The sequence below is a fragment of the Halichoerus grypus genome, chromosome 11 (genome assembly GCF_964656455.1).
Source record: "Halichoerus grypus chromosome 11, mHalGry1.hap1.1, whole genome shotgun sequence".
Lineage (NCBI taxonomy): Eukaryota > Metazoa > Chordata > Mammalia > Carnivora > Phocidae > Halichoerus > Halichoerus grypus.
Window position 1 is genome coordinate 45,793,814 of NC_135722.1, and position 24,381 is coordinate 45,818,194.

General features: G+C 35.9%; 1 protein-coding gene across 4 annotated transcripts in view; it reads left to right on the top strand.

Moving 5' to 3' along the window:
• Positions 1-24,381, top strand: part of SBF2 (SET binding factor 2) — a 454,330-nt gene that overhangs the window by 77,960 nt on the left and 351,989 nt on the right. For all 4 annotated transcript variants that reach the window (XM_078058407.1, XM_078058408.1, XM_078058411.1 and 1 more), the window contains exon 2: positions 19,710-19,795. In XM_078058407.1, coding sequence (XP_077914533.1) covers positions 19,710-19,795 — 86 coding nt within the window. The remainder of the gene's footprint in view (positions 1-19,709; positions 19,796-24,381) is intronic.

Below are 24,381 nucleotides of genomic sequence, written 5' to 3' on the forward strand. Positions count from 1 at the left end.
ACTTGTCTTCAATAGGAGGGAAACTTAAAAAGCATAAAGTGATACAGCAAGTCACAGTAGAGAGGAATTATTTTAAATTTGCTATTCTCTTTTCATTCTAAAAAGATGGATTTATTATTGATACTGCTAACTTTTAGTGTTTTTAAGCTGTTTCTAAGAAATTTGTCTGAAATGTTCATGTGGGAGTATTTTTTTCTGCTATATTATTAACAGAGACTAAATATTCTGTTATATAATGGTAATATATTTCTAAAATGCTTTGAAAGGCACAGATCTATTATGCTGCAGAATTTTTTTTAAAAAAGCTGCTTCTTTTTCTCCTCCCTTCTCTTTTCTTTTTTTTTGGGGGGGGGATATTTAAATTCAAGTTAGTTAACATACAATGTATTATTCGATTCAGGGGTTGAATTCAGTGATTCATCACTTGAATATAACACCAGTGCTCATTACAAGTGCCCTCCTTAACGCCCATCATCCATTTACCCCATACCCCCACCCACCTCCTCCTCCTTTCTCTTTTCTTTACCCCTCTGTTCTTTCTTCTCTTCTTCTTCTACTTCTATTTCATTTGCAAGTTTGCTGTTGTCTCAGTATTACAAAATAAGCATGTCTTTTTGATCTTCAGTTTGGTTTAAGATAAATTTAACCAGTGCAGAAAGAAGTCTTTTATCCTACATAATACAAAATAACAATATTTAGGCAGTAGCCGGGAGTTCTTTGCCAGCAGACAAATTATTGAGGCTCAGTTTAAATTCATATAGTTTAAATAGTATAGTTTTCCTAGCAAGGTAATCTATCTGGGAGAGGTTTTCGTCAACAATCATAGTTTTATGCCCTCTAGTGGTAAAATGTATGTATTTCACGTTTTCTGGTATTATCATGTGTAGAGTTTTAGAGCCAGAAGGGACCTGAGATCATTATTCTGTGAGAGACCGTGGTTCAGAGAATTTAGAGAATTTGCTTAAGGTTACTAGTTAGAGAGAAAGCTAAGACAGGCCTGAGATCTCTTGATGTAGTGGTTGGTTTTTTTTTGTTTGCTTTTTAACCAGACTTAATGGTGTATGTGTATATCTGTGAGGACTTTCTTAGATTAGTTTGAAGGTATTTACTGTGGGAAGATATTTATATTTTGGGTTTTTTCTATTCATAATTACTGTTGATGTCTTTAAGGCTGTAAAGAAAAAAGATTGTAGTGTTTTGAGAAAAGAAAGTGTTTGGACTTAGAAGAGTGACTGACATGAGAAGGGAAATGGAAAGCAAATTGAGAAGACACAGTGTTGGCTTTAAGTAGTTGATTACTTGTGGGAGATGGTTGAGCTTATTTTTAGCTTGTTTACATTGAGTACAAAGAATGTTAATTATTATATCTCTGGACTTGCCCTGAAATGGTCTAGTTTCTTTCAGTAGAATAGAAGGAATAGGAAAGAGCCAGTGCCCTAGAACTAGACATATTTACTAGGGTCATATACAGATTAAGTTCTATGTTGAAAGCAGAGTTGATTCTGGCAGTTCCCATTCCATCCGCCCTGTCAGTACAGCAACTAAATAAAGGTTGCAAGTCAGGCAAGCAATAAGCTTCAAGGACAGAGGAATTTTAAGTGATCCTGAAGCCTATTGGAATAAGGATGAGAGTGGATGATATTGCACTGGGAAGAAGTTTGGATTCAGTTGACCTCAGGACACTAGCCATTGGTTGAGAAGCATTTGAGTAGTAGATTTAGGATGACTTGGATTCACATTTGTGGTCTGCCACTTATTTATACAGTGTGACTTTGGGAACATTATCTGATATTTATTTCTTTATGTGTAAAATGGAGATTAATATTTTTATTTCATAGGTTGTTAGGATTATATGCTTCATGTATAGTACCTGCACTTATAAATGTTGGATCTGGGTCTGAGGGTGACTGACCTGAGCAAAAATAAAACCCCAGTCCTAGGGAGACTTGGATTCTGAACAACTATTTCAACATAAGAAAGAACTATTTAATAATTTGGGAAGTAGTGATTTCATTTTCACTTCAGATGTTAAGGCAGAGGATGAACAAGTATTTGGGAATGTTATAGAAGGTATTCAGACATTGAATTAAATTGTCATAATTTTTAATCATCAAATATGATTTATGAAACTCATAAGGAGAATGACAATTTACTCTGTGTACTTAATATTTTTACTTTTTCCATTGTTCTTTCAGCTTGATGCTTCAATATTGCTTCTTGTAGCATTTCCTTTCTGTTTGAACAATTTAGCTGATCTTTAAGGGTAGGTTTGCTAGTGACAAATTCTTTTAGTTTTTTTGATCCGAAAACATTGATTTTCCCTTCATTTCTGAAGAATAGTTTTGCTGGAGATAGAATTCATAGTTGACAGTTTTTTCTTTTAACACTTGAAAAATGTTGTGCCACTTCTGATTTCCATGACTTCTGATGAGAAGTTTGCTGTCATTTGAGTTGGTGTTATTCTATTGGCAATGTGTTCTTTCTCTCTCGCTTTTTTTTTTTTTTAAAGATTTTATTTATTTGACAGAGAGAGAGATAACGAGAGCAGGAACACAAGCAGGGGGAGTAGGAGAGGGAGAAGCAGGCTTCCCGCTGAGTAGGGAGCCCAATGCGGGGCTCGATCCCAGGACCCTGGGATCATGACCTGAGCCAAAGGCAGACGCTTAACGACTGAGCCACCCACGCGCCCCTCTCTCACTTCTTTCAAGAGTTTTTCCTTTTTAATTTCCAGAAGTTTAATAATGAGGTGTCTTGGTATAAATTGCTTTTGAGTTTATTCTGTTTGAGGTTCACTCAACTTCTTGAAATTTTTTGTTGCTTTGCCAATTTTGGGAGTATTTCAGCCATTATTATCTCTGAATACTCTTTCAGTCCCACCCTCTCTTCCTCCAGTGTTATGAACACTAGATATTTTGTTATGGTCCTGTGAGTTCCCCAAGGCTCTGTTCTTCATATTTCTCTTAGTTCATTATTTTCTCTTACTTCAGATTGGGTAAATTCTATTGATTTGTCCTAAAGTTCACTAATTCTAACCTGTACCATAACTAGTCTGCTGTTGAACCCATCCATTGAGATTTTTATTTGGTTATTTAATTTTTAAAAATATTTATTTATTTATTTATTTATTATGGGGGTTATTTTGTATTTTTTGGTTTTAGAATTTCCTTTTGATTTATGACTTCTATTTCCTGATATTTTCTATTTTTTCTATTTTTTTCATGTTTCAAGGTAATTTGTGATTGATTATTGATGAATTTTTATGACGGCTGCTTTATTTTTTTAAAGATTTTATTTATTTATTTTAGAGCTAGAGAGTTTGAGTGCATAAGCAGGGGGAGGAGCAGAGGGAGAGGGACAAGCAGACTCCACGCTGAGCACAAAGCCTGATGTGGGGCTCGATCCCACCACCCTGAGATCATGACCTGAGCTGAAATCAAGAGTCAGATGCCTAACTGAATGAGCCACGCAGGCACCCCTGACAGCTGCTTTAAAATCCTTGTCAGATATTCCAGTATCTGATTCATGTCTGTGTTGATAAAGACAGTTGATTCATGTCTGTGTTGATAAAGACAGTTGACTGTCTTTTCTCATTCAGGTTTGGTTCCTGGTAGAATGGGTGATTTTTTTTATTATATCCTGGACATTTTGGCAATTAGTCATTCTTTTTAGATTTAGCACATGGAGTATGGTCTAATTTTGTGAGTTGTTGTTCTAGTGGCGGTTTAATTTTCAGAGCTTTTGCAGTGTTATTTTGGTCTTTTTGGTTTATGTGGTTCTCCTATTAGTTCATGCTGGTGCTGCCTGATGTGGCAAAAGTGTTCCCCAGGCTGGGATGTCTGATGATTCTTGGTTGGGGAGATTAATCTCATGCCCATAGGGCCCAAAATGTTGAATTGATTTTTTTTTTCTTTCAGTATTTTAAAGATGTGATTCTACTGTGTTCCAGCTTGCATTGTTTTTGAGAACTCTGCTGTCATTCTTATTTTTTTTACTCTATATAGAACGTGTCTTTTTTCCTATGGTTTTTAACATTTTTGCTTTATATCTTTTTAAAGCAATTTAACTATGATATGCCTTGATGTAGTTTTCTTTATTATTATTATTGTATTTGGAGTTTGTTACACTGCTTTAATCATGCATATTAGGCCATTGGAAGTTATTCCACAGCTCATTGCTGCTCTGTTCATGTTTTTTTCAGTCTGTTTCTGTGTTTCATTTTGTTGAGTCTCTTGCTATAACTTAAAGTTCATTAATCGTTTTTTCTGTAGTGTCTAATTCATTCATTCTATCCAGTATATTTTTCCTATCACTATTCCTTTTTTTTTTTTTAAGATTTTATTTATTCAATTGACAGAGAGAGAGAGCGCACACACACAAGCAGGGGGAGTGGCAGAGGGAGAGAGAGAAGCATAGGGCTCAATCCCAGGACCCTGGGATCATGACCTGAGCTGAAGGCAGATGCTTAACCGACTGAGCCACCCAGGCTCACTCATGTCACTATTCCTGAAAATATGCGTCATACTCATAATAATTTTGAATGTCTTTATCTCTTAATTTCATCATCTGTGTTGATTTGAAGTTTGTTTCAGTTGGTTGGTTTTTCTTTTCATTATGGCTCATATTTTTCTGCTTCTTTTCATGCCTGGTAGTCTTTGGCTAGATATTAGACATTGAGTATTTTACTCTGTTGAGTGCTGAATATTTTTATGTTCTTGTATATATTCTTGAACTTTGTCCTCAAATGTAATTAAATCACTTGGAAATGGCTTGATATTTTTGAGTCTTGTTTTTCATTTTTGTTAGGTGGGCCCACAGCAGCAATTAGTCTAGGGCTAATTTTTCCACATTAGTGAGGCAATACCCTTCTGAAATTTCTGCCTGAAGCGTAAGGAATTAAAAGAGGTGTTGTTCCCCCCGCTCCCCATCTGTTGGGAACACAAACTATTCCTGCCTTTTGTGAGCTCTGGAAATCATTTTCTCTGTTCCTTTCATGTGGTTTATTCCCTGGCCTCAGGTGGTTTTCTCATATCAGTATTTAGCTGAAGACTCAAGAGACCAACTGTGGATCTCTGGTCTTCTCTCTTCCTATGACTCTCTCTTCTCTTTGGTACTTTGCCCTGTGAACTCCAACCTTCTTGGCTTTCCCGGACTCCCAACTCTATTGCTTCAGCTTAGGGACACTGCTGGACTCTGCTTGGATTTCCCTTTACCCCTTCCTGCAGTCTGGAAATGCTCACCAGGGAGTAAGCTGGGGCAATTGTAAGGCGCACTTATTTGTATACTTTCTCTCAGGGTTCACTGTCCTCTATTGCCTGATGTCAGTGTCTGAAAACCATTGTTTCGTGTATTTTTGTCTGGCTTTTAGTTGTTACAAGTTGGTGGGTAAATTCAGTCCTTGTTATTTCCATCTTGGGTGATGTGGAAGTTCCTAAAGTAATGACTTTTAAACAATTTTTTTATGTAGCCACTGAGAGAATCATTTAATGATTTTGATCAAGAAAGTTAGCATGATGAACTTTAACTTTGCAGAGCTTATTTCCATACTGCCAGAGGCTTGAACATGTTGGAGTGAAGAGAAACAGGAATCAGGAAGTGAGGTGGTGAGGCTGCTGCTGTCATCCAGGTGAAAGATGATGAGAGTGAATTCCTGGGGTGATTGTCAGTGGTGCTTGGGGTGAGGGCACATTTGGTAGGTATTTGGAGATACAGACTTGAGAAGGCTTTCTTTTTAAAAATATTGATATGCAACTATATAGTTTTTACAGCATTTCAGACTCCCTATTGTTCTTTCTTTACTGCTATTAAAGAAGACATTTTATTAAGTAGGAAGAGGCAGTCTAAAGAGCTTCACAAAATGCAAAATTATACATTTAGTTTTAATTTCAGTTTGTGCTCTTTTCTGTTTTTCTTAATCCTGGCATTTATTCTCTAAATCATTGAATTTATGCATTATCAATGAATTTTTAGTTTAATAGAGACAAAAGTTGTGTCGCTATTGTTGATTTATTATTTTTAATGGTATAGTTTGTTCTCTATTCTGTTCAATTTTAAATGCATTCTTTTTAACTGCTGTAAAAGCCCGTGGGCTCTTTTTTTTCTAAGTTTAACTCCGGAAAAAAATAGTTTGTGTGTTCTAAATAAACCTATTGAATAATAGGAGATTATACTGGAAAATCAGAAAATCACATTACATTCCTACCTAAATTTTTGAATAACCACAAAAGCCTTGTTTCAGTTGAAATAAACAGACGTCTTTGATTAAATACTAAATGGATCAAATATGAAAGCCTTTTATGGAATAATTTCCTGCATGCTTTCATTTCAGTGAATGAGCAGTTTTTATTTTCCTTATCCTTTGAAAATTGGTCTATACTGACACAATCAGATCTACTTATTTTGATGAGCTTCGATTTTCTAGTTGATTATTTTGGCATTATAACGTAAGTCTTCTGGTGAACAAGTAAACAACATTTAAACAATTATCTTTTGCTAAAAAGCAGATTTTGTAAATTGAGGATGGGAAGCTTGGGACCTACAAGTTGAATATGATCCTCATCTTAATTTTACCTATGAACAGGTAAATTAAGTTTCTGTTGGTCAGCTTCTACCCTGTTAAGATGAGTAAGTCAATTATATGTACCTGAAAAGTCAGAATTTCTGGCTTTCTAGCCTTGTGCTTTTGCTTTAATCATTTCCCCTGAGATGACATTCTCAAGGAAGTAGAGAACAGGTGCTAGGCACATTGCTGAAGTTCCAAGCAGATTGTTTTGATACAGAATGCAGTGGGATTGGTACCAATATCAGTAGTGTGTCTATAGCATGTTTTGACTGAGACTTTTTCTAAGTAGAAATTTTCACTCCAGTTGGTAAAATAAATTAAAAATTTAATCAGACCTATACCAATATTAATGAAGTTTTTTTGGAAAATATTCTCTGGAGGAACTTCTTGAGCAGCTTTTTAGTATAACACAAATAATATCCATTTTTTAATTTTTGTTTTTCTTACTGAAATTGTTTTTATTGAGAGTTTGTCAATACCCATTGAACTGTTAACTTAAAGTGGTCATATTTTATGATATATATATGTCCTAACTAAAAACCAGCCCCCCACCCCCCCAAAAAACAGTGATATAAATACAGTGGGTAACAGACATAGGATGTAAAAAGTGAGTGTGCTGGGCTGACTAAAGAAATTTCACAGAGATATAACTTGAGTCTGAAACACCTTTGTATAGATACATGATAGTATCAAAACATGTTTTAAAAAAAAGATTTACATGTTTCACTCAAAAGTAACTTCAATGAATCTAGTTCTGTGGTCACCAAAAGACCTAATACGACACCAAACTTCACTGTTAGTGGTCCAGTTATCGAGAGCAGCCGTTCTCTACATTATATAATTAGATCAGCTCGGTAATCTCCAGTTTATGTTCAGCTCTGAGTACTACTTAGACAAACCGGCACATACTCATTTTGTTATAATCATCATGGTTGTCATCACTGTTATCATCAACAACATTTATATAGTATTTACCATATGCCAAACACTTGTTGAAATATTTTACATGTATATTAACTTACATTTTTTCGTAAGAACTCTAAGAGGTAGGTAATAGTCTCCCTTTTTAATGATGCGAAAAGATGAAGCACAGAGAGGTAATGTTATTTTCCGAGGGTCACATAGCAAATAGATATGGAACTGGATTAGGATACAGGTAGTATAGATCCTGAGTCCATGTTCTTAATCATGTAAAAAATATATATATTGGGATCCATGGGATAAATTGAAAATATTTAGTGAAGATTGGGGCATTGGAGAGAGGCATAGAGGAGGAGGCAGGGGGACAAGATTTTTGTTAGCTGTATTCAAATATTTGAAGGACTGTCAAGTAGAAATGGGACTAAATTTATCCTGTATCCCAAGTAGGTAGACTGTGACCAACAGGTAGACGTTACAGCAAAACAGATTTTTTTCTCAAGTTTTTTTTTCATGTAAACAAAATCAAATACCTATTAATGTAATGAAGTATTTATTACCAAATATTTCAGTTTTCTAGGAGTGCTATAACAAAGTACTACAAATTGGGAGTAGCTTAAGACAACATAAATTTATTCTCACAGTTCTAGAGACTAGAAGATTGAAATGAGGGTGTTAGGCAAGGTTGTTTTTTTCTGGAGGGCTCTGAGGGAAAGTCTATACTATGCCTCTCTCCTAGCTTTTGGTGGTTGCCTGCAATCCTCAGCATTCTTTGACTTATAGCTACAACTCTACAGTCTCTGCTTTTGTCTTCATGTGTAATTTTCCCTGTGTGTTTATCTGTGTCTCTGTTTATTTTATTTTATTTTAAAGATTTTATTTATTTATTTGAGGTGGGGGGAGCTTGAGGAGGAGGGAGGGGTAGAGGGAGAGGGAGCAGGGAGCCTGATGCGGGGCTCGATCCCAGGACCCTGGGATCATGACCTGAGCCAAAGGCAGATGCTTAACCAACTGAGCCACCCAGGCGCCCTGTGTCTCTGTTTTTTATTACCAGGGCACCTGTCATTGGATTAGGGCATACCCTAATCCACTATGACCTCATCTTAACTGATTATATCTTCTAAGACTGTATTTCCAAATAAGGTTTCATTCTGAGGTTTTAGCTACTAGACATGAATCTTTGAGGTACACTATTCAACCTGGTGTATCTAAAAACAACACATTTCCTATCCCCTGGAGTTTTAAATTATTCAAATTCATCTAAAGATACCTATCTATTTTGTGATGAAAAACCAATAGGTATATAGAGAGAGAGAAAAGAGAGAAAAATAACTAATCTTAAATTTTAACAGACACACTTGTCTTCTCAGTTTTAATTCACATATTACATTTAGTGTCATTTTTAAAATAAAAGAATTTGATAAATTGATTATGATAATATACATGCATAATTAAATATTTCATGTTAGTTTCTCAGAAAGGTCTTCTATGATAATCATCCAAAGATAAGATAGGCTGCCTTGAGATACTGCACATTTGTGTCACAATACCTGTCCAAATACAGACTAGAAGAGCATGGTGAAATATAGGAGGAATGTATATATTACAGATGAGTTGTGTCAGGACTCTTTTCATCCTTCCAGAGATTATGGTAGATTATGGTAAATTCTATTCTGACTGTAGGCAAAATTTAAAGAAGACATATAATTCTGGTAACAGAAGTATATAAGCATCATTGCAATGAAAATAAGATTTTCATCACTCTAAAAAGGTCTCTTGCACCCTTTTTATTCACATTAACCTTTGATACCCATTCCTAGCCCTGGGCAAGCACTGATTTCCTTTCTATCACTATAGATTAGTCTTTTCTGCAATTTCAGAGGAATGGAATCCTGTAGTATATCATTATTTGTGTTGGTTTCTTTTGCTCAACATAATTGAGATTTATCCATGTTGTTGCATATATCAGCGATTTTCTTTCCCATTTAGTGCTGAATAATATTCCATTGTGTGGATATACTACAATTTGCTTATTCATTTACCTGTTAATGACCCTAAATATTCATAGTTTTTGATGCTATGGCATTTGGTATTTTTTATTTTAATTTTTATTCCTAGTATATAGAAATACAGTCAATATTTTTATACTGACTCTTTGAGGTCTTGCTAAACTCATTTATTCTAGTGCCTTTTTTTTATTTCTTAGGATTTTTTTTACAAGTTGTTTGCAAATAAAGACAGTATTCTACTTTTATTGCACTAGTTAGGACTTACAGTACAGTGTTGAATAGAAGTCATGATAGCGGACATCCTTTTTCTGAATCTTTGTGGGTAAACATTCAGTCTTTAACCATTAAGTATGATGTTAGCCATAGGCTTTTTATAAATCCTCTTTATCTATTGAGGAAGTTGTATTTGTGCTTTGCTGAGGTTTTTGTTTTGTTTTGTTTTTATTTTTTTGTTTGTTTGTTTGTTTTTAATCATGAATGGGTATTGTATTTTATCAAATGCTTTTTCTGCATTTATTGAGACAGTTCTAAGGTTTTCCTTTTATTGTCTTTTAATATGATTTATTTATTGATTTTAATGGCAGTACCACATTTTCTTGATTTCTGTAGCTTTATTGTAAGTCTTTAAGTCAGGGAGTGTAAGTCCTTTCCTGCTCGATTTTGATTCCACTCCCTGTAGTTTCTCCAGTATGAGGGGTTAGATTGCTCCGGCAATTTTAGTTCTTGTTGTGGAAGTGTTGTCCTTGCTCTTCCATTTTTAGTTGCTGTTTTTAAATTGGCCATTCAGCTTTCCAGTGAATACTTGCTGGCTATCTTGGGGTTCTCTTGTTTTCTTGTCTGCTCTTCTCAAGCCATTATTGTTGCTTCCTTCTTACTCTTGCACAAAAGATGCTGATACTTGCAGGCTTTGTGATTGTTAGTAGTTTTCCTCCAGTTGCAGTATTTTGGGGGATACCTTTTCACCTAGTTTTGTTGTAAATGTTGTCCATGAGTTTTTGGTTGTGCCATCTTTTTTTTTTTAATTGTGGTAAAAAACACATATAAAGTATACCATCTTAAACATTTTTAAGTATATAGTACAGTAGTGTTAACTACTATATGTGTACTATAGCGCATTGTTTTGCAACATATACCCAGAACTTTTTCATCTTGCAAAACTGAATCTTTTTACTAACTGAACAACTCCCCTTTCCACCCTGCCCTCGCCCTGCCAACTACCATTTTACTTTGTTTCTAAGAGCTTGACTACTTTACATACTGCATGTAAATGGAATCATGCAGTATTTGTTTTTTTGTAATGGATTTATATCATTTAGCCTAATGTCCTCAAAGCTCATTCCCTTGGTAGCATATGACAAGATTTCCTTCTTTTTAAAGGCTGAATAATATTCCATTGTATGTATATGCCTCATTTTCTTTATTCATTCATCTGTTTTTGTTTTTGTTTTTTAAGAGAGAGGGAGAAAAAGGGGAGGGCCAGAGGGAGAGAGAGAATCTTAAGCGGGCTCTACACCCAGCGTGGAGTCGATGGGGGACTGGATCTCACACCCTGAGATCATCACCTCAGCCGAAATCAAGAGTCTGAGGCTTGACAGGCTGAGCCAACCAGGCACCCCTCTCCATTCATCTGTTAATGGATGTTTTGGTTACTTCTACCTCGTGGCTATTATGAATAATGCTCCAGTGAACACAGATGTGCAAATATTTCTTTGAGATCCTATATTCAGTTCATTTGGATGTATACTCAGATATAGGATAGCTGGATCATATGGTGATTCTGTTTTTTATTTTTTGAGGAACTTCCATACTATTTTCCATAATGGCTGTAATCATTTTACATTCTAGACAACAGTGCACAAGGGTTCCAGTTTCTCTGCATTCTCACTAACATTTTTTATTTTTTGGATTTTTGATAGTGGCCATCCTAATCTGTGTGAGGTGATATCTCATGGTTTTGATTTGCATTTTTCCAGTGATTAGTGATGTTGAGCATCTTTCTATATGGTGTTAGCCATTTGTATCTCTTCTTTGCAGAAATGTCTATTCAGGTCCTTGCCTATTTTTTTTATTGGATTACTTGACTTTTGTTGTTGTTAAGTTGTAGGAGTTCTTTAAAAAAAAAAAAAGATTTATTTATTTATTTTAGAGAGAGAGAGAGCACAAGCAAGGGAGAACAAAGGGAGAGGGAGAGAGAGAATTTTGAGCCAACTCCCTGCTGAACGCAGAGCCCAATGCAGGACTCCATCTCACGACTCTGAGATCATAACCAATGCCAATACCATACTATCTTGATTACTATAGCTTTGTAATATAGTTTGAAATCAGGGAGTGTGATGCCTCCAGCTTTGTTCTTTCTAATGATTGCTTTGGCTATTCGAGGTCTTTTTTTGGTTTCATACAAATTTTAGGATTGTTTGTTCTATTTCTATAAAGCCATTGGAATTTTGATAGGGATTACATTGAATCTATGGATTGCTTTGGGTAGTATGGACATTTTAACAATATGGAAGAACTCTCCCATTAATGAGTATGGAAAACCTTTCTATTTATTTGTGCCTTCTTTAATTTCTTTCATCAATGTCTTGCAGTTGCAGTATACAGGTCTTTTATCCCCCTGATTAAATTCATTTGTAGGTATTTTATTCTTTTTGCTGTAATTGTAAATGGGGTTATTTTCCTAGTTTCTCTTCCCAATAGTTTTTTTTATTATTAGTGTATAGAAATACCATCAATTTTTATGTATTGATTTTGTATCCTGCAACTTTTCTGAATTTGTTGATTAGTTCTAATTTTTTTTGGTGGAGTCTTTAAGGTTTTCTATATATAATATCATGTCCTTTGCAAATAGTGATAATTTTACTTCCTTTACCAATTTAGATGCCTTTTATTTCTTTTTTTCTTGCCTAATTGCTCTGGCTAGGACTTCCAATACTATGTTTTAAAAGTGGCAAGAGCAGGCATCTTCATCTTGTTTGTGATCTTGGAGGAAAAGCTTTCAGCTTTTTACTGTTGAGTATGATATTAGCTGTGGGACTGTCATATATGGCCTTTATTATATTGAGGTACATTCCCTCTACACCCACCTGTTGAGAATTTTTATCATAAAGAGATGTTGAAAAGACCTTACTCAACTTATACTTGAACGTTTGTACCCTTTTACCAATCTCTCTCTATTTCCCCCTACCTCCCAGTATAATGCTTAGTGAAAAAGCTACACAGAAAAAGACAAATATGCTTCATTATTAATAGAGCTAAAGAAACTTTTGTTTTTGCATGTAAATAATAATAAATTTAGTTTGAAATGTGTTAGCCAGTCAGAAAGTCCATACTTAAATTCCCACAGTTTTTCATGAATATCTTAGCAGTATTAAATTTTAATACTGGACTGAGTATAAAGTTTGCTAGGTGTATAAATCATTTAAAAAATAAAGTCATTGGGGCGCCTGGGTGGCTCAGTCATTAAGCGTCTGCCTTCGGCTCAGGTCATGATCCTGGGGTCCTGGGATCGAGCCCCGCAGTGGGCTCCCAGCTCCGCAGGAAGCCTGCTTCTCCCTTTCCTGCTCCCCCTGCTTGTGTTCCCTCTCTCGCTGTGTCTCTCTCTCTCTGTCAAATAAATAAATAAAATCTTTAAAAAAACAAACAAAAAACAAAGTCATCGTGAGAAGAAGTCTTCATGTGTGCATCCTGCACTTGTAGACAATTTTGAATTGCTTTTTAAGCCATGAAAGGATGTCAGCTTTTAAGCTTTTTCTTTTGGATACTCCCTTATTTATTTATTTATTTATTTTTTTGGATTCTTGAAAGTTTACATTTCTCATCTTTGGGCTTAAATGATGCTGCTAGTACGTCAAAATAGAAGTAAGAAATAGCTCTTTTCCAAAATGTGGAATTTTTTAGTTTGGAATTTTGTAGTCTGTCTCTGATTTCATTAGACTCATGACCTGATTTCTAAACAATACAGTTTTCTTTCCTAATCTTTCCTGTCGTTATACTGAGCCTACATCTGCCCTTTTATTTGCATTTCAAAAACCTCAATTCAAGTTCTAAATATTCTCACAGCAAGTTTTATCCTTCTCTCCTTAGCACCTAACACAAGACCTGACATAGTGTTATTGTTGAAGAAATGAATTTATGTGATAGTTTGCTTGCCAGCTTTTATGGATTTGTTCTCTTACCATTCTGCATGGTTTCCTAGACCAGAAAAATTGGTAGCTTGTTCTAAAACTTCAGGTATGATCATTGCTTTCTGTGGCAGATCATTCTGTTTTTTGATAATTGTCATTCTTAGAAGGTTCTTTATGTTGACTCAAAATAACTAAAAAATAACTCAAAATTATATCTTTGGCTCTAGTCTGCTTCACTCCATCTTCTTTCATGTAATAGCTCTTCAGGTATTTGGAACACAATATTCTCTTATGCCCTTCCTACTTTTCTTTTTAAGTTTTCTGACTAAATTTCTTAATTAATTGTTTCCAGATCTTTAACCAGTTTGAAAGAGCTGATCTATCAAGGAGCTTGTTACGTGTGTATTCTGGTTTGGATTCTTCAGTGACAAGTAATACAGACCTATTCATTCTAGCTTGAGGGAAGGATATCATAAAAATACTTCCAGAGTTTGGTGACAGACATTATGGTGCTGCCAGAGTTTACTGGAGGTAGAACTTAGCTGTACAGCCTTTTCTTGGGGCATCTCTGCTTCCTTCTACATATGTGTATTCTTTACTTGTTTCTGCTGGCAGATCTGCCTAGAGTTTCTTTTGTTCTATAACTTGGGTTTTACACATGACCCCCTGTGGTGCCTGACCTTTTTCTACATCATAGCAAGTCTTTTTCTTTGTTTTTTGTTGTTGTTGTTGTTATTTTGTTTTAAGATTTTATTCATTTATTTGACGGAGAGAGAGAGAGAGAGTGAGCAAGAACAAGCAGGGGGGAGCGGCAGAGGGAGAGGGAGAAGCAGGCTCCCCACCGAGCAGAGAGGCCCCTGTGGGGCTCCATCCCAGGACCCTGGGATCATGACTTGAGCCGAAGGCAGATGCTTAACTGACTGAGCTACCCGGGTGCCCCCATCATAGCAAGTCTTGATACCTTTTTTTTTTTTTTACTGCTTTAGTCTCATTTTTCCTAATCAAAATTCTTTCACAGTAGGATTTGATTTGTCTAGCATACCTTTCACAGTCAGGTCATTCTGGTCAAAAGTTGCTTGCCAGTTTATAGATGCCCTTGCCTACCCAATAGTCCCATTTATTTATTCAACAAGTATTTTATTAAGTATGTAATAAATACCAGACCAGGAATTAGTCTAAGTGCCTAGATACATCAGTAAACAAAGTAGGACAAAAATCATTGTTTTCATTCTAGTGAGATGAGATAGACAAGTAACAGTAAATATAATAACCAAATAAAGGATTTAGTAGTTTCTTTCTGGCTGGTGAGAGGAGTGATAGGATTGTATGTTCTTGAATGTGACTGCTGCCCTTCCTTGAACTGTGAGTCATGCCATCTTTGATAGAAAAGGATGTGAGCAGATGGACATCATATAACAAGTCTAGTGTAGGTAACCTCTGATCTGGTTGTTTAGATAAACGTATCACAGAAAAAGACTTAGTGAATGGTATATTAGAATAGCATCTCTCAAAGTTCAGAGTCTATATTAAACCGAGCAGTATATATTTTGTACATCTATACTCTAAGCACATGTAGAAGGCACTCAAATAACTAATTTTTGTCAGTTGGTACAAACAACAAATAACAAGTATCCTGTTTTGTGTAGAGCAGAGTATTACATTTCTCTGCCTTATCGATCCTTACTCAGTCAATAGTTCTTCTGCAGATATACTTCTTCCTTTTTTTTTTTTTAATTTTTATTTATTTATTTATTTTTTTGACAGAGAGAGAGAGAGACAGCGAGAGCAGGAACACAAGCAGGGGGAGTGGGAGAGGGAGAAGTAGGCTTTCTGCCGAGCAGGGAGCCCGATGTGAGGCTCAATCCCAGGACACTGGGATCATGACCTGAGCCGAAGGCAGACGCTTAATGACTGAGCCACCCAGGTGCCCCAGATATACTTCTTCCTTATAGCTTCTGGCAATGCCACACCTATAGTATATTAGTTAGCAACCCCAGAGAATACGTTGGGCTCTTCTGGGGTCATTGGCCAAAGCTAGAACAGTCACTTTGTCAGGGGGGTGATGGGTGGTTGGATCATCCTGGGTCACTTACTAATCTTTGTGGCTGAGCTGGGTAGCCTGCAGCCCTAGCAGGACCCAGGGGAAAGTGGGTTACCAAACATAAAGGAGGGAAAAGTGTGCCTGACCACACCAGTATTTCCTCACCCTTCCTAAATTTGTTTTTGGACAGTTTGTCTAGCATATATACTTTTTTCAAAGAAAAGCATTTCCAAGTGTGCTGGTGTCCTGCTGAACATCCCCTTTTAATATATTAACTACATTAGTCATATTTCTTAGTTTTATGATGGGGTAGGAGACTAGGGACTGGAAAGAAAACATGAAGGCACTGATTAATAACTACCCCTTCCTTTTCCGGTTTAGCTACATACAATGCAGTGGACAATCACAATTTTGTCTGCCTAGCACCTCTCCTTTGTAGGAAGTGGTCCCCTTTCTTTTAAGGAATTTCTTCCTCCCCAACCCAATAACTCAGCTCCACTTAATATGCGGTGCAAATAAGAACTGCTTCCACAGCCACTCTGGTTGACATGGCATACTTTACTTCTGGACATAGGGATCAGTCCACAGTGGACATCTGACTCTAGAACACTCTTCCCTCACTGTGGCTTGCTTCTCAACGTAAAATGCCATTTTCTTAGCATTCTTTCATACAACCAGTATTGCCTATAAGTGTCAGATAAAACATATAAACTAGGAAAATGAGTTTAAATATTCAGACTAAATGCTTAAAAATCAAGAAACAAGAATCAAACAATGTTCGTTTACTTTTTGTAAGATACTTTCATAAGTTCCTCAAAAGTTGGTAGCTGCAGCAATTTATATATTTGAAAACCAAGTTATTGTAGCTCTTTCCACATTTTATTTGTAGTGAGATACTATTTTACCATTTTTATTTGTCATTTTCTAACCTAATTTCCATTTTCAGATAACATTATCATATAGCTGAAAATCATATCACTCATGAATCATATTTCTATGTGCATTTAGAAATGTTATATCAGTATTTCAAACTGAGCTTTCATGTTATTGAGACACTGCATATTATTTTAAAATCAGTAAATATGTTACTTCTGAAGAACTTTTGAAAGTTATACTGCTGCCAAAGAAGAACTTTTAATCTCTCAAATTGATAGTAATTAAAGCAAACAAATGTTTAGAGTAACAATAGTTGGTAAGAATGTGGTGAAAATGCTAGTCTTTTTTTTTTTTTTTAAAGGTTTTATTTATTTATTTGACAGAGAGAGACACAGCAAGAGAGGGAACACAAGCAGGGGGAGTGGGAGAGAGGGAGAAGCAGACTCCCCGCTGAGCAGGGAGCCTGATGCGGGTCTTGATCCCAGGACCCGGGGATCATGACCTGAGCTGAAGGCGGACACTTAGCGACTGAGCCACCCAGGCGCCCCACTAGTCTCATACTTAAAGAATTTACAGAATGACCCAGTAGTTGTATATCTAAGAATTTTTCTGGGGAAAAGGGAGATGAGGATAAAGATTCATATAGAAAGATGCTTTTTGTAGCATTATTTATAATAGTGAGAAGCTAGAAAATGTATGTTTAACAGCAGAGGCTTATTGTGAAATACCGAGTAATAAATGAATACATAAAGCTAGAGTTTAGTGTGATCTCAGTTCTGTAGAAAAAAAATACATGTGTACAAAAATACATGTGTACACAAAAAAACTTGGGATAAAATAGTCTGAAATATTAACAGTAATTTTCTCTAGCTGTGGAATTATGGGTGATTTCTTCTTTATATTTTTATGTATTTAAAAAATATTCTATAATATTTATAATTTAAAAAAAATTTTTTTAGAAGATTTTATTTATTTGACAGAGAGAGATAGCAAAAGAGGGAACACAAGCAGGGGGAGTGAGAGAGGGAGAAGCAGGCTTCCTGCTGAGCAGGGAGCCTGATGCGGGGCTCAATCCCAGGACCCTGGGATCATGACCTGAGCTGAAGTCAGACGCTTAATGACTGAGCCACCCAGGTGCCCCACATTTATAATTTTTATAATTAGTAAAAATTAATATAAGGTATTTATTGGGCCTAAAATAGATTACATGTCACTCTCAGAACTGAATAAACAGTATATGGATACCTTGTTAAATATAAGATAAATAAGATGCATTTATCTCTGAAAATACAGGGAGATGTGAGTTGAAAACAATTTCTGTCAATATTAACAAATTTATTAAAATTAACATTTAACTCAGTATGAACTAAATGCCAGATATTCAGGATGCTCTGTGCTTGGGGATACAAAGATGGTACTGAAAGAAAGAAAAAGCTTGTTGTCATTTCTTCTAGAAAGTTTTCCATAGTGTTCTCTGCTGTGCTGGGTTAGGTTCCCTTCTATCCTTGCACTTACCATAATATACTGAAATTATCAGTTTATTTGTGTGTACCTCCTAATAATTATGAGTTTCTTGAGGATAGGGGCCATGTCTTTTTTATTTGTTTATCCCTAGTATTTAGCAATTTGTTGAATTAGCTCTGCTTGCCATGTCAGAAGTGGTTATGTTTGAGGTGGATTTTGAAAAAGTGCCTGTGATAAACCACTTTTAATTTAGGTTTACCTTGAATGAAATCTTTCATTCCCCTATAATGACGAATATATGAGGAGTTATTATACTGCAGCAGTTGTTCATTTAATTGAGAATGTTTTTATTTTGCCTTTTTCAAATGTGACCTCATTTTTACAACACAGTACTGAGTTGTTCAGTTAAATGAATTAAACTTTTTATTTATCTCTTAAAGATAAAAATTTGGCCATAAAGTGATTGAACTCTAGATGAAGGCCACGGGGGAAGTTGAATTCACAGGGAGAGGGTAATAGATGATGGTGGATAATTTTTTAAATTAGCAAATTGAATCAGGTGTTAAAGGCTCCCTTAAGGTAGGTGTTGTTGCTTTCGCTACAAAGTCAACTGGGACAACATGTAAAATATGCAAGCACCCGACACTCTTTAAAAGGTGTCTTAGCAGGGGCGCCTGGGTGGCTCAGTCGTTAAGCGTCTGCCTTTGGCTCAGGTCATGATCCCAGGGTCCTGGGATCGAGCCCCACATCGGGCTCCCTGCTCCGCGGGAAGCCTGCTTCTCCCTCTCCTCCTCTCCCTGCTTGTGTTCCCTCTCTCCCTGTGTCTCTCTCTGTCAAATAAATAAATAAAATCTTTAAAAAAAAAAAAAAAGTATCTTAGCAAAAAGTAATTTAGATCTAACATGTACTTTCCATCCCTAAGTTACTCACAGATTATCTCTCCAGTGTTCAATTATAAGTTGATCTATTCTTTAGAATCACAGGATAATTTTATAACAGTCATATTATAGGCTGGTGGTTTTCAACCAGGGGCAATTTGCCCCCTTTTCCCAGGACACTTGGCAATGTCTGGAGATGTTTTTGGTTGTAATGACTTGGCAGTGATAGTGGGTTGAGGCTAAAGATGCTGTTAAACTAAATATCCTAGACAGGATGAGCCCTCCCCTGCCTCCCAACACACAACGGAGGATCACCCGGCCCAAAATGTCAATAGTGCTGATGTTAAGAAACCCTGCTTAGACAATTGTCCAGTTCTCAGGCCACTCTAAAAATCCTTATTTTACCTGTAATAGTGCTTATGTAGCCCATAACTGAAGCATAGTGCTAATAGTCCCATTTCATTTGTCACTTAGGATTATTTTGTCTCCCTAGAAGAGTTTTTTTTAAGTTTCAACTAGAGGTACTGAGAAGATTGCTTTCCTTATTGGGACCAGGAGCAGTTCTCTCATGGTATGGTAGGGGCTCTAGATTTTAATGCCTCTGTTTATTTTTCCTAGCTTTTCATATGTGTCCCTCTTTTGAGAGTCTATAGGATAGGGATTGCTTGTTATTCCAATATTATGTTTAGAAGGTAAATACTTTTATGCCCTTTGAAACTTGAGAATATTTAATTAATATATTTATTTATTCAGCAAATACTCATTTATAAATAAGTATTAATATAACGAGTATTAAGACTTTTTTTGTGCTATATAACTAATTCACTTTGATTTTAATAGGGTCAGGAGCAGGTCTGGGGAAAATAATCCAGAGATTTCCACAGAAGGACTGGGATGATACACCTTTTCCACAGGGAATTGAATTGGTAAGTTGGTGTTGCTTTATTGTGCTTTTATAATGATACTTTTCTTTTTATTCTACATTTATGGTTATATTTGTTGTATAGTTACTGTTAAATAATCTGGTGATTTACTGTAACATGTTACTAGAAATAATCCCCCTGTCTCCAAGTATAGTAACCTTTGAATATATTGATTCTGGAATGCCTGTTTTGCTATTCTTTTCTCATTTAAGCTTCTTTATAATATTCAAGAAGAAATTAGTGATCTTTATGTACATGGAAGCTGAAAAATTCCTCTGATTCATTAGTCAAAATCTTAGCCTGTTAGCTTCAGTGATAGTGTGCCACTAAACAAATACTTACTATATTTTTGTCTGAACATTTTCACGTTATTGTTTTGGTGAAAACTAAACGAAAAACAGACACCCTCCTCTCCCCTCCCAGAGGTTGGTTTAATGATCACCAGTCATGTTCAGTTTGGTCTTGAGGTCACAAATCTGAATTCTTTTTAGCACATGATCTGCAGATTGCTTTATAATAGTGAAATTCAACTGCTTTATTTTTGTCAGTCATTTTAAAGGAGTTTAACGATTGAGCGTAATTTTGATGGCCAGGACAATCTAAGTGATGACAGATCCATGGTGGTAAAATGAGGGGCTGGAAAGATGAGTACTAAGGTATTTTGCAATATGACTATGAAGTTTTGTTCTCAAACATGGTGGAGTATGGATATATGTGTATGTGTGTGTCTATATTTATATTGTGTGAGTGTACACACACACACACACACACACACACACGAGAACTGTTCTTTAAAGTAGTTCTTGTTGAGAGAGCATTTGGTATGATTTGATAGTGAAGAGTGCAGGCTCTGGAGGAGACTGCCTGGGTTGAAATCCCAGCTGAATGGTATGACTTTAGACGAGTTACTTAACTTCTTTGAGCAGCAGTGTCTTCATCTATAAAATGAAGAGAACGACAATACCAATCTCATAGGGTGTTGTAAAGATAAAATGGGAAAAAATATACAAAATGCTGAGAACAATGGCTCCCATAAAGTAAGTGCTCAGCAAATGAGGTAGCTTGTTGATAATGATGATGATAATTGTTTTGTTATTGTCGTTTGTTCTACATGTTGCAGCCTCTCCCCTTCCTCCCCAACCTCTGCAGCAGAATTGTTCGTTCTCTTGTTATCATGGGTCAGAAATACCCATTAGGAATAAAACTGATGTTGAAAATTGTGAATTTTCTCATTCTAGCTAATGACTGTCCATTTCGATAAAAGATACGTTGCTGAATGCTTAATTTTGATTGTTACAACCCAACTGTATAAAGAGGGCTGTGGGTTCTGTAGACACACAGAGAAGGCAAATCTTGAATTTTGATATTAAAAATGGGGAAAGAATGTGAGGATCTAAGCAAAAGTAACTTTTTGGAGAGCCCCTTGTAGTCCTTTCTCTTCTCCTTCTGCATATACACATCCTTCTCTTCTGCATATACATATATGTATATGCATACATATACTTGTAATTGGCCTTGTGGTGTGAATTACCGGGTATTTGCACTAACAAAGCTTTTAAGCCCTGCTTCAGCATCCAAAAGTGATGTCTGAAAGGGGTAGATTTTGGTGCTGTGGACCATTGAGAACTCTTTTGTGACTTCTTACTGACCCTCATAGCAAAGTGTGGAGGGAAATAAACTACATCATTTTGACAGTGTGAACAGTAAACCACTGTTATAAGTTTCAAGAACAGCAGACATTATTGGGGCTATTTAGCTATGACTGGGAAGGGATTATTTTTGTGTTTTGAAAGCCAGGGGCATGGACACTGTGATGTCTCCGATGTTTTTCCAGTAGTGAGGGAGAGACCCATATTGATTTCACTACCTAGTAAATGGTATTTTTCCTTTGTGTGACAGACACTCCCATGTTCAGGTGCTATCAGTGTATCTTCAATAACAAGTAGAGAGTCCTCTGCTGCTGACGGGTGAAGTGGAGGTGCTAAGAGGTAGACAGAACTTTTTCTCACCTAAGATTTCCCTAGATGACCTCTTGGCTGATTCTTAGCAAAGCATTTCAAGATTTTTTTTGTGCTGGATTAATACTTAAAAAGTATTTGGTCTGCTAGATTACATTGGAAATTGTTTTATTTTTTAATTTTTCCATCATTGAATGCAATTTTGATACTCTTAATGTCTCTTGTGCTTTGTCAAGTACAAAATAAATTTGTTGATCTAACATCTATTAAAGCCCATTTTTAAAACATAATAGAATCATTAACTTAAATTTTTTGTCTTTTTATTATTTATTGCTTTGTGCTATGCTTGATGTATTAGAGGCATGCAATCATTCTGCATTTGAATAGCAATAACTTGAATAACTGTGAAATACTGTGTAATCCAAAGTAGTATCAAGACCAGATATAGGACTAATAAAATTTTAGTCTAATTGAAGGTGATCTGGCTCAGTCCCTAAGTGGTTTGTTTTTTTAAATTTTATGTATTTATTTTATTTTGACAGAGAGAGAGAGAGAGCACAAGTAGGGGGAACAGAGGGGGAGGGAGAAGCAGGCTCCCCGCGGAGCAGGGAGCCTGATGCGGGGCTGGATCCCAGGACCCTGGGATCATGACCTGAGCCGAAGGCAGACGCTTAACCGACTGAGCCACCCAGGCGCCCCTCTAAGTGGTTTGTTGAGTCCAGGGTGATCATGACACTATTCCTGTGATTTACAGGGAAAAAAAATCCTAACCCTTCCAAAATAGTGGAGCAACTTTTAGCGTATAACATTAATGTTAATATCTTAACAGTTGCATAGGATTGATAGATTATGATGAACTCACATTAATTGGTTGATTGATGGTAGTATACCTAATTTATGATAAGTAAACTGAGGATTAGGGAAGTTTAAACAATTTCACTAAGCTCTAACAGCTAAGATGCAGCAGAGCTAGGTTTTAAATCCATTACCACATGAAATACTGACTCTTAGTCTCAGCCACAATCTGAGAATATTCTGATAGTGATACTTTAAACTGTGGTTGACATTATATTTTAGTGTAAATCAGGATCTGAAAACAGGGTTCTATAATTTTGAAGAACTGAGGTTCAGAAATGTTAAAAGAATGCTGTGTTGTTGTACAGAAATCAACTTCACGTGTTTATTTTGCCTGAGGTCAAATCTGGGTTCAGAGTATAATACTGAAATTATTTTCTGTTGTCACCTCTCTTCCTCAGTCAGCATATATTTGTTGTATATAAGTTCTAACACAAATTATTGTGTTTAGCCTGAAGATTGAACTTTATGACTTGTGAGAAAGGATTTTAGGTATCCATTCACTAATAAGTCAAAACCCAAATTTAATTTAGAGGATGCTGAATTTGTTCCTTCTGTTTTTATGTAAAGAATTTGCCCTTTGGGTGCCTGGATGGCTGAGTTGGTTAAGTGTCTGCCTTCGGCTGAGGTCATGATCCCAGAGTCCTGAGTCCCACATTGGGCTCCCTACTCAGCAGGGAGTCTGCTTCTCTGCCCCTCCCCTGGCTCATGTGCTCTCTCTCTCTCTCCCCCCCCATTCTTGCTCACTCTTTCTCTCAAATAAATAAATAAAATATGTATTTTTTTAATTGCCCCTTTTTTCTTTTCATCTATTGAGAAATGCTGAACTTTAATTTGGATGGATTTTAAAAATAAAAATATGAAAATAAGCTAAACCAAACATAATGACTACTTTTCCAATTCTGAGATATTTTTATCTTTTTCTTGTGCTTTTTAGGCACACATGGAAACCACAGACAGTCATATAAATAAAGTTACAGTTAATTTTAGTAACAATATTTCAAAGAAAATTTAAGAATTGTTTTGCAGAGGCATTCTATGGCTAACGATCTATTTCTGATTATGGGAACAAGTATTTTTATTGGCTAGCGTTTGGACATCAGCAAAATAGTATTGTTCTGGCACTAGCTCTTTTTAAAGATGCCCTGTCTCAGAAGTGAATCCTTTTGTATTATTATTCAGAAAATTTTGTGCCATATTCTTCACTGGAATGCCTGCACTGAGGCATTTGCACACCTATCTAATTTTTTTTAGAAGACTAAAGTAATATGATAAAAATAATGTGGCTTGAGTAAAAGAGTAATAAATGTTTACTTAGAATTTCTAAGTTTCATGTTTGTAAAAAATTAGTTCAGTTATTTATAGACTAGTGATTTGACCACCTTCAATATGAATCCAGTTTTCTGTAATTTTAAGTATAGATTGGAGAAAAGAGGAAAAAAAACAGTGTATGCAACATTCTGCAGGTTTAACATAGAAGTAGTCTTAGTATGGGATGTTATTTGTGCAGAGAAGTTAGTATAAGTAGTACTTTAATTCTTTAAGCTGTTTAGAATGCATCGAACATAACAAATGGAATAGCAGTTGTCCATTTGACCTAGATATAAATACTGTGTTGTCAGGGAACTGAGTGTAGAAAGGATGGAAGAGAATCTTCTCCCTCTTTTGTAGAAGAGTATGCATGAAAGGAGAATGAGAAGGGTAGTGAACGTATTGGACGATAGAATCAGGGTTCACAAAGATTTTTAAAGGCTGTAGTTATAGGCTATTAGCTAA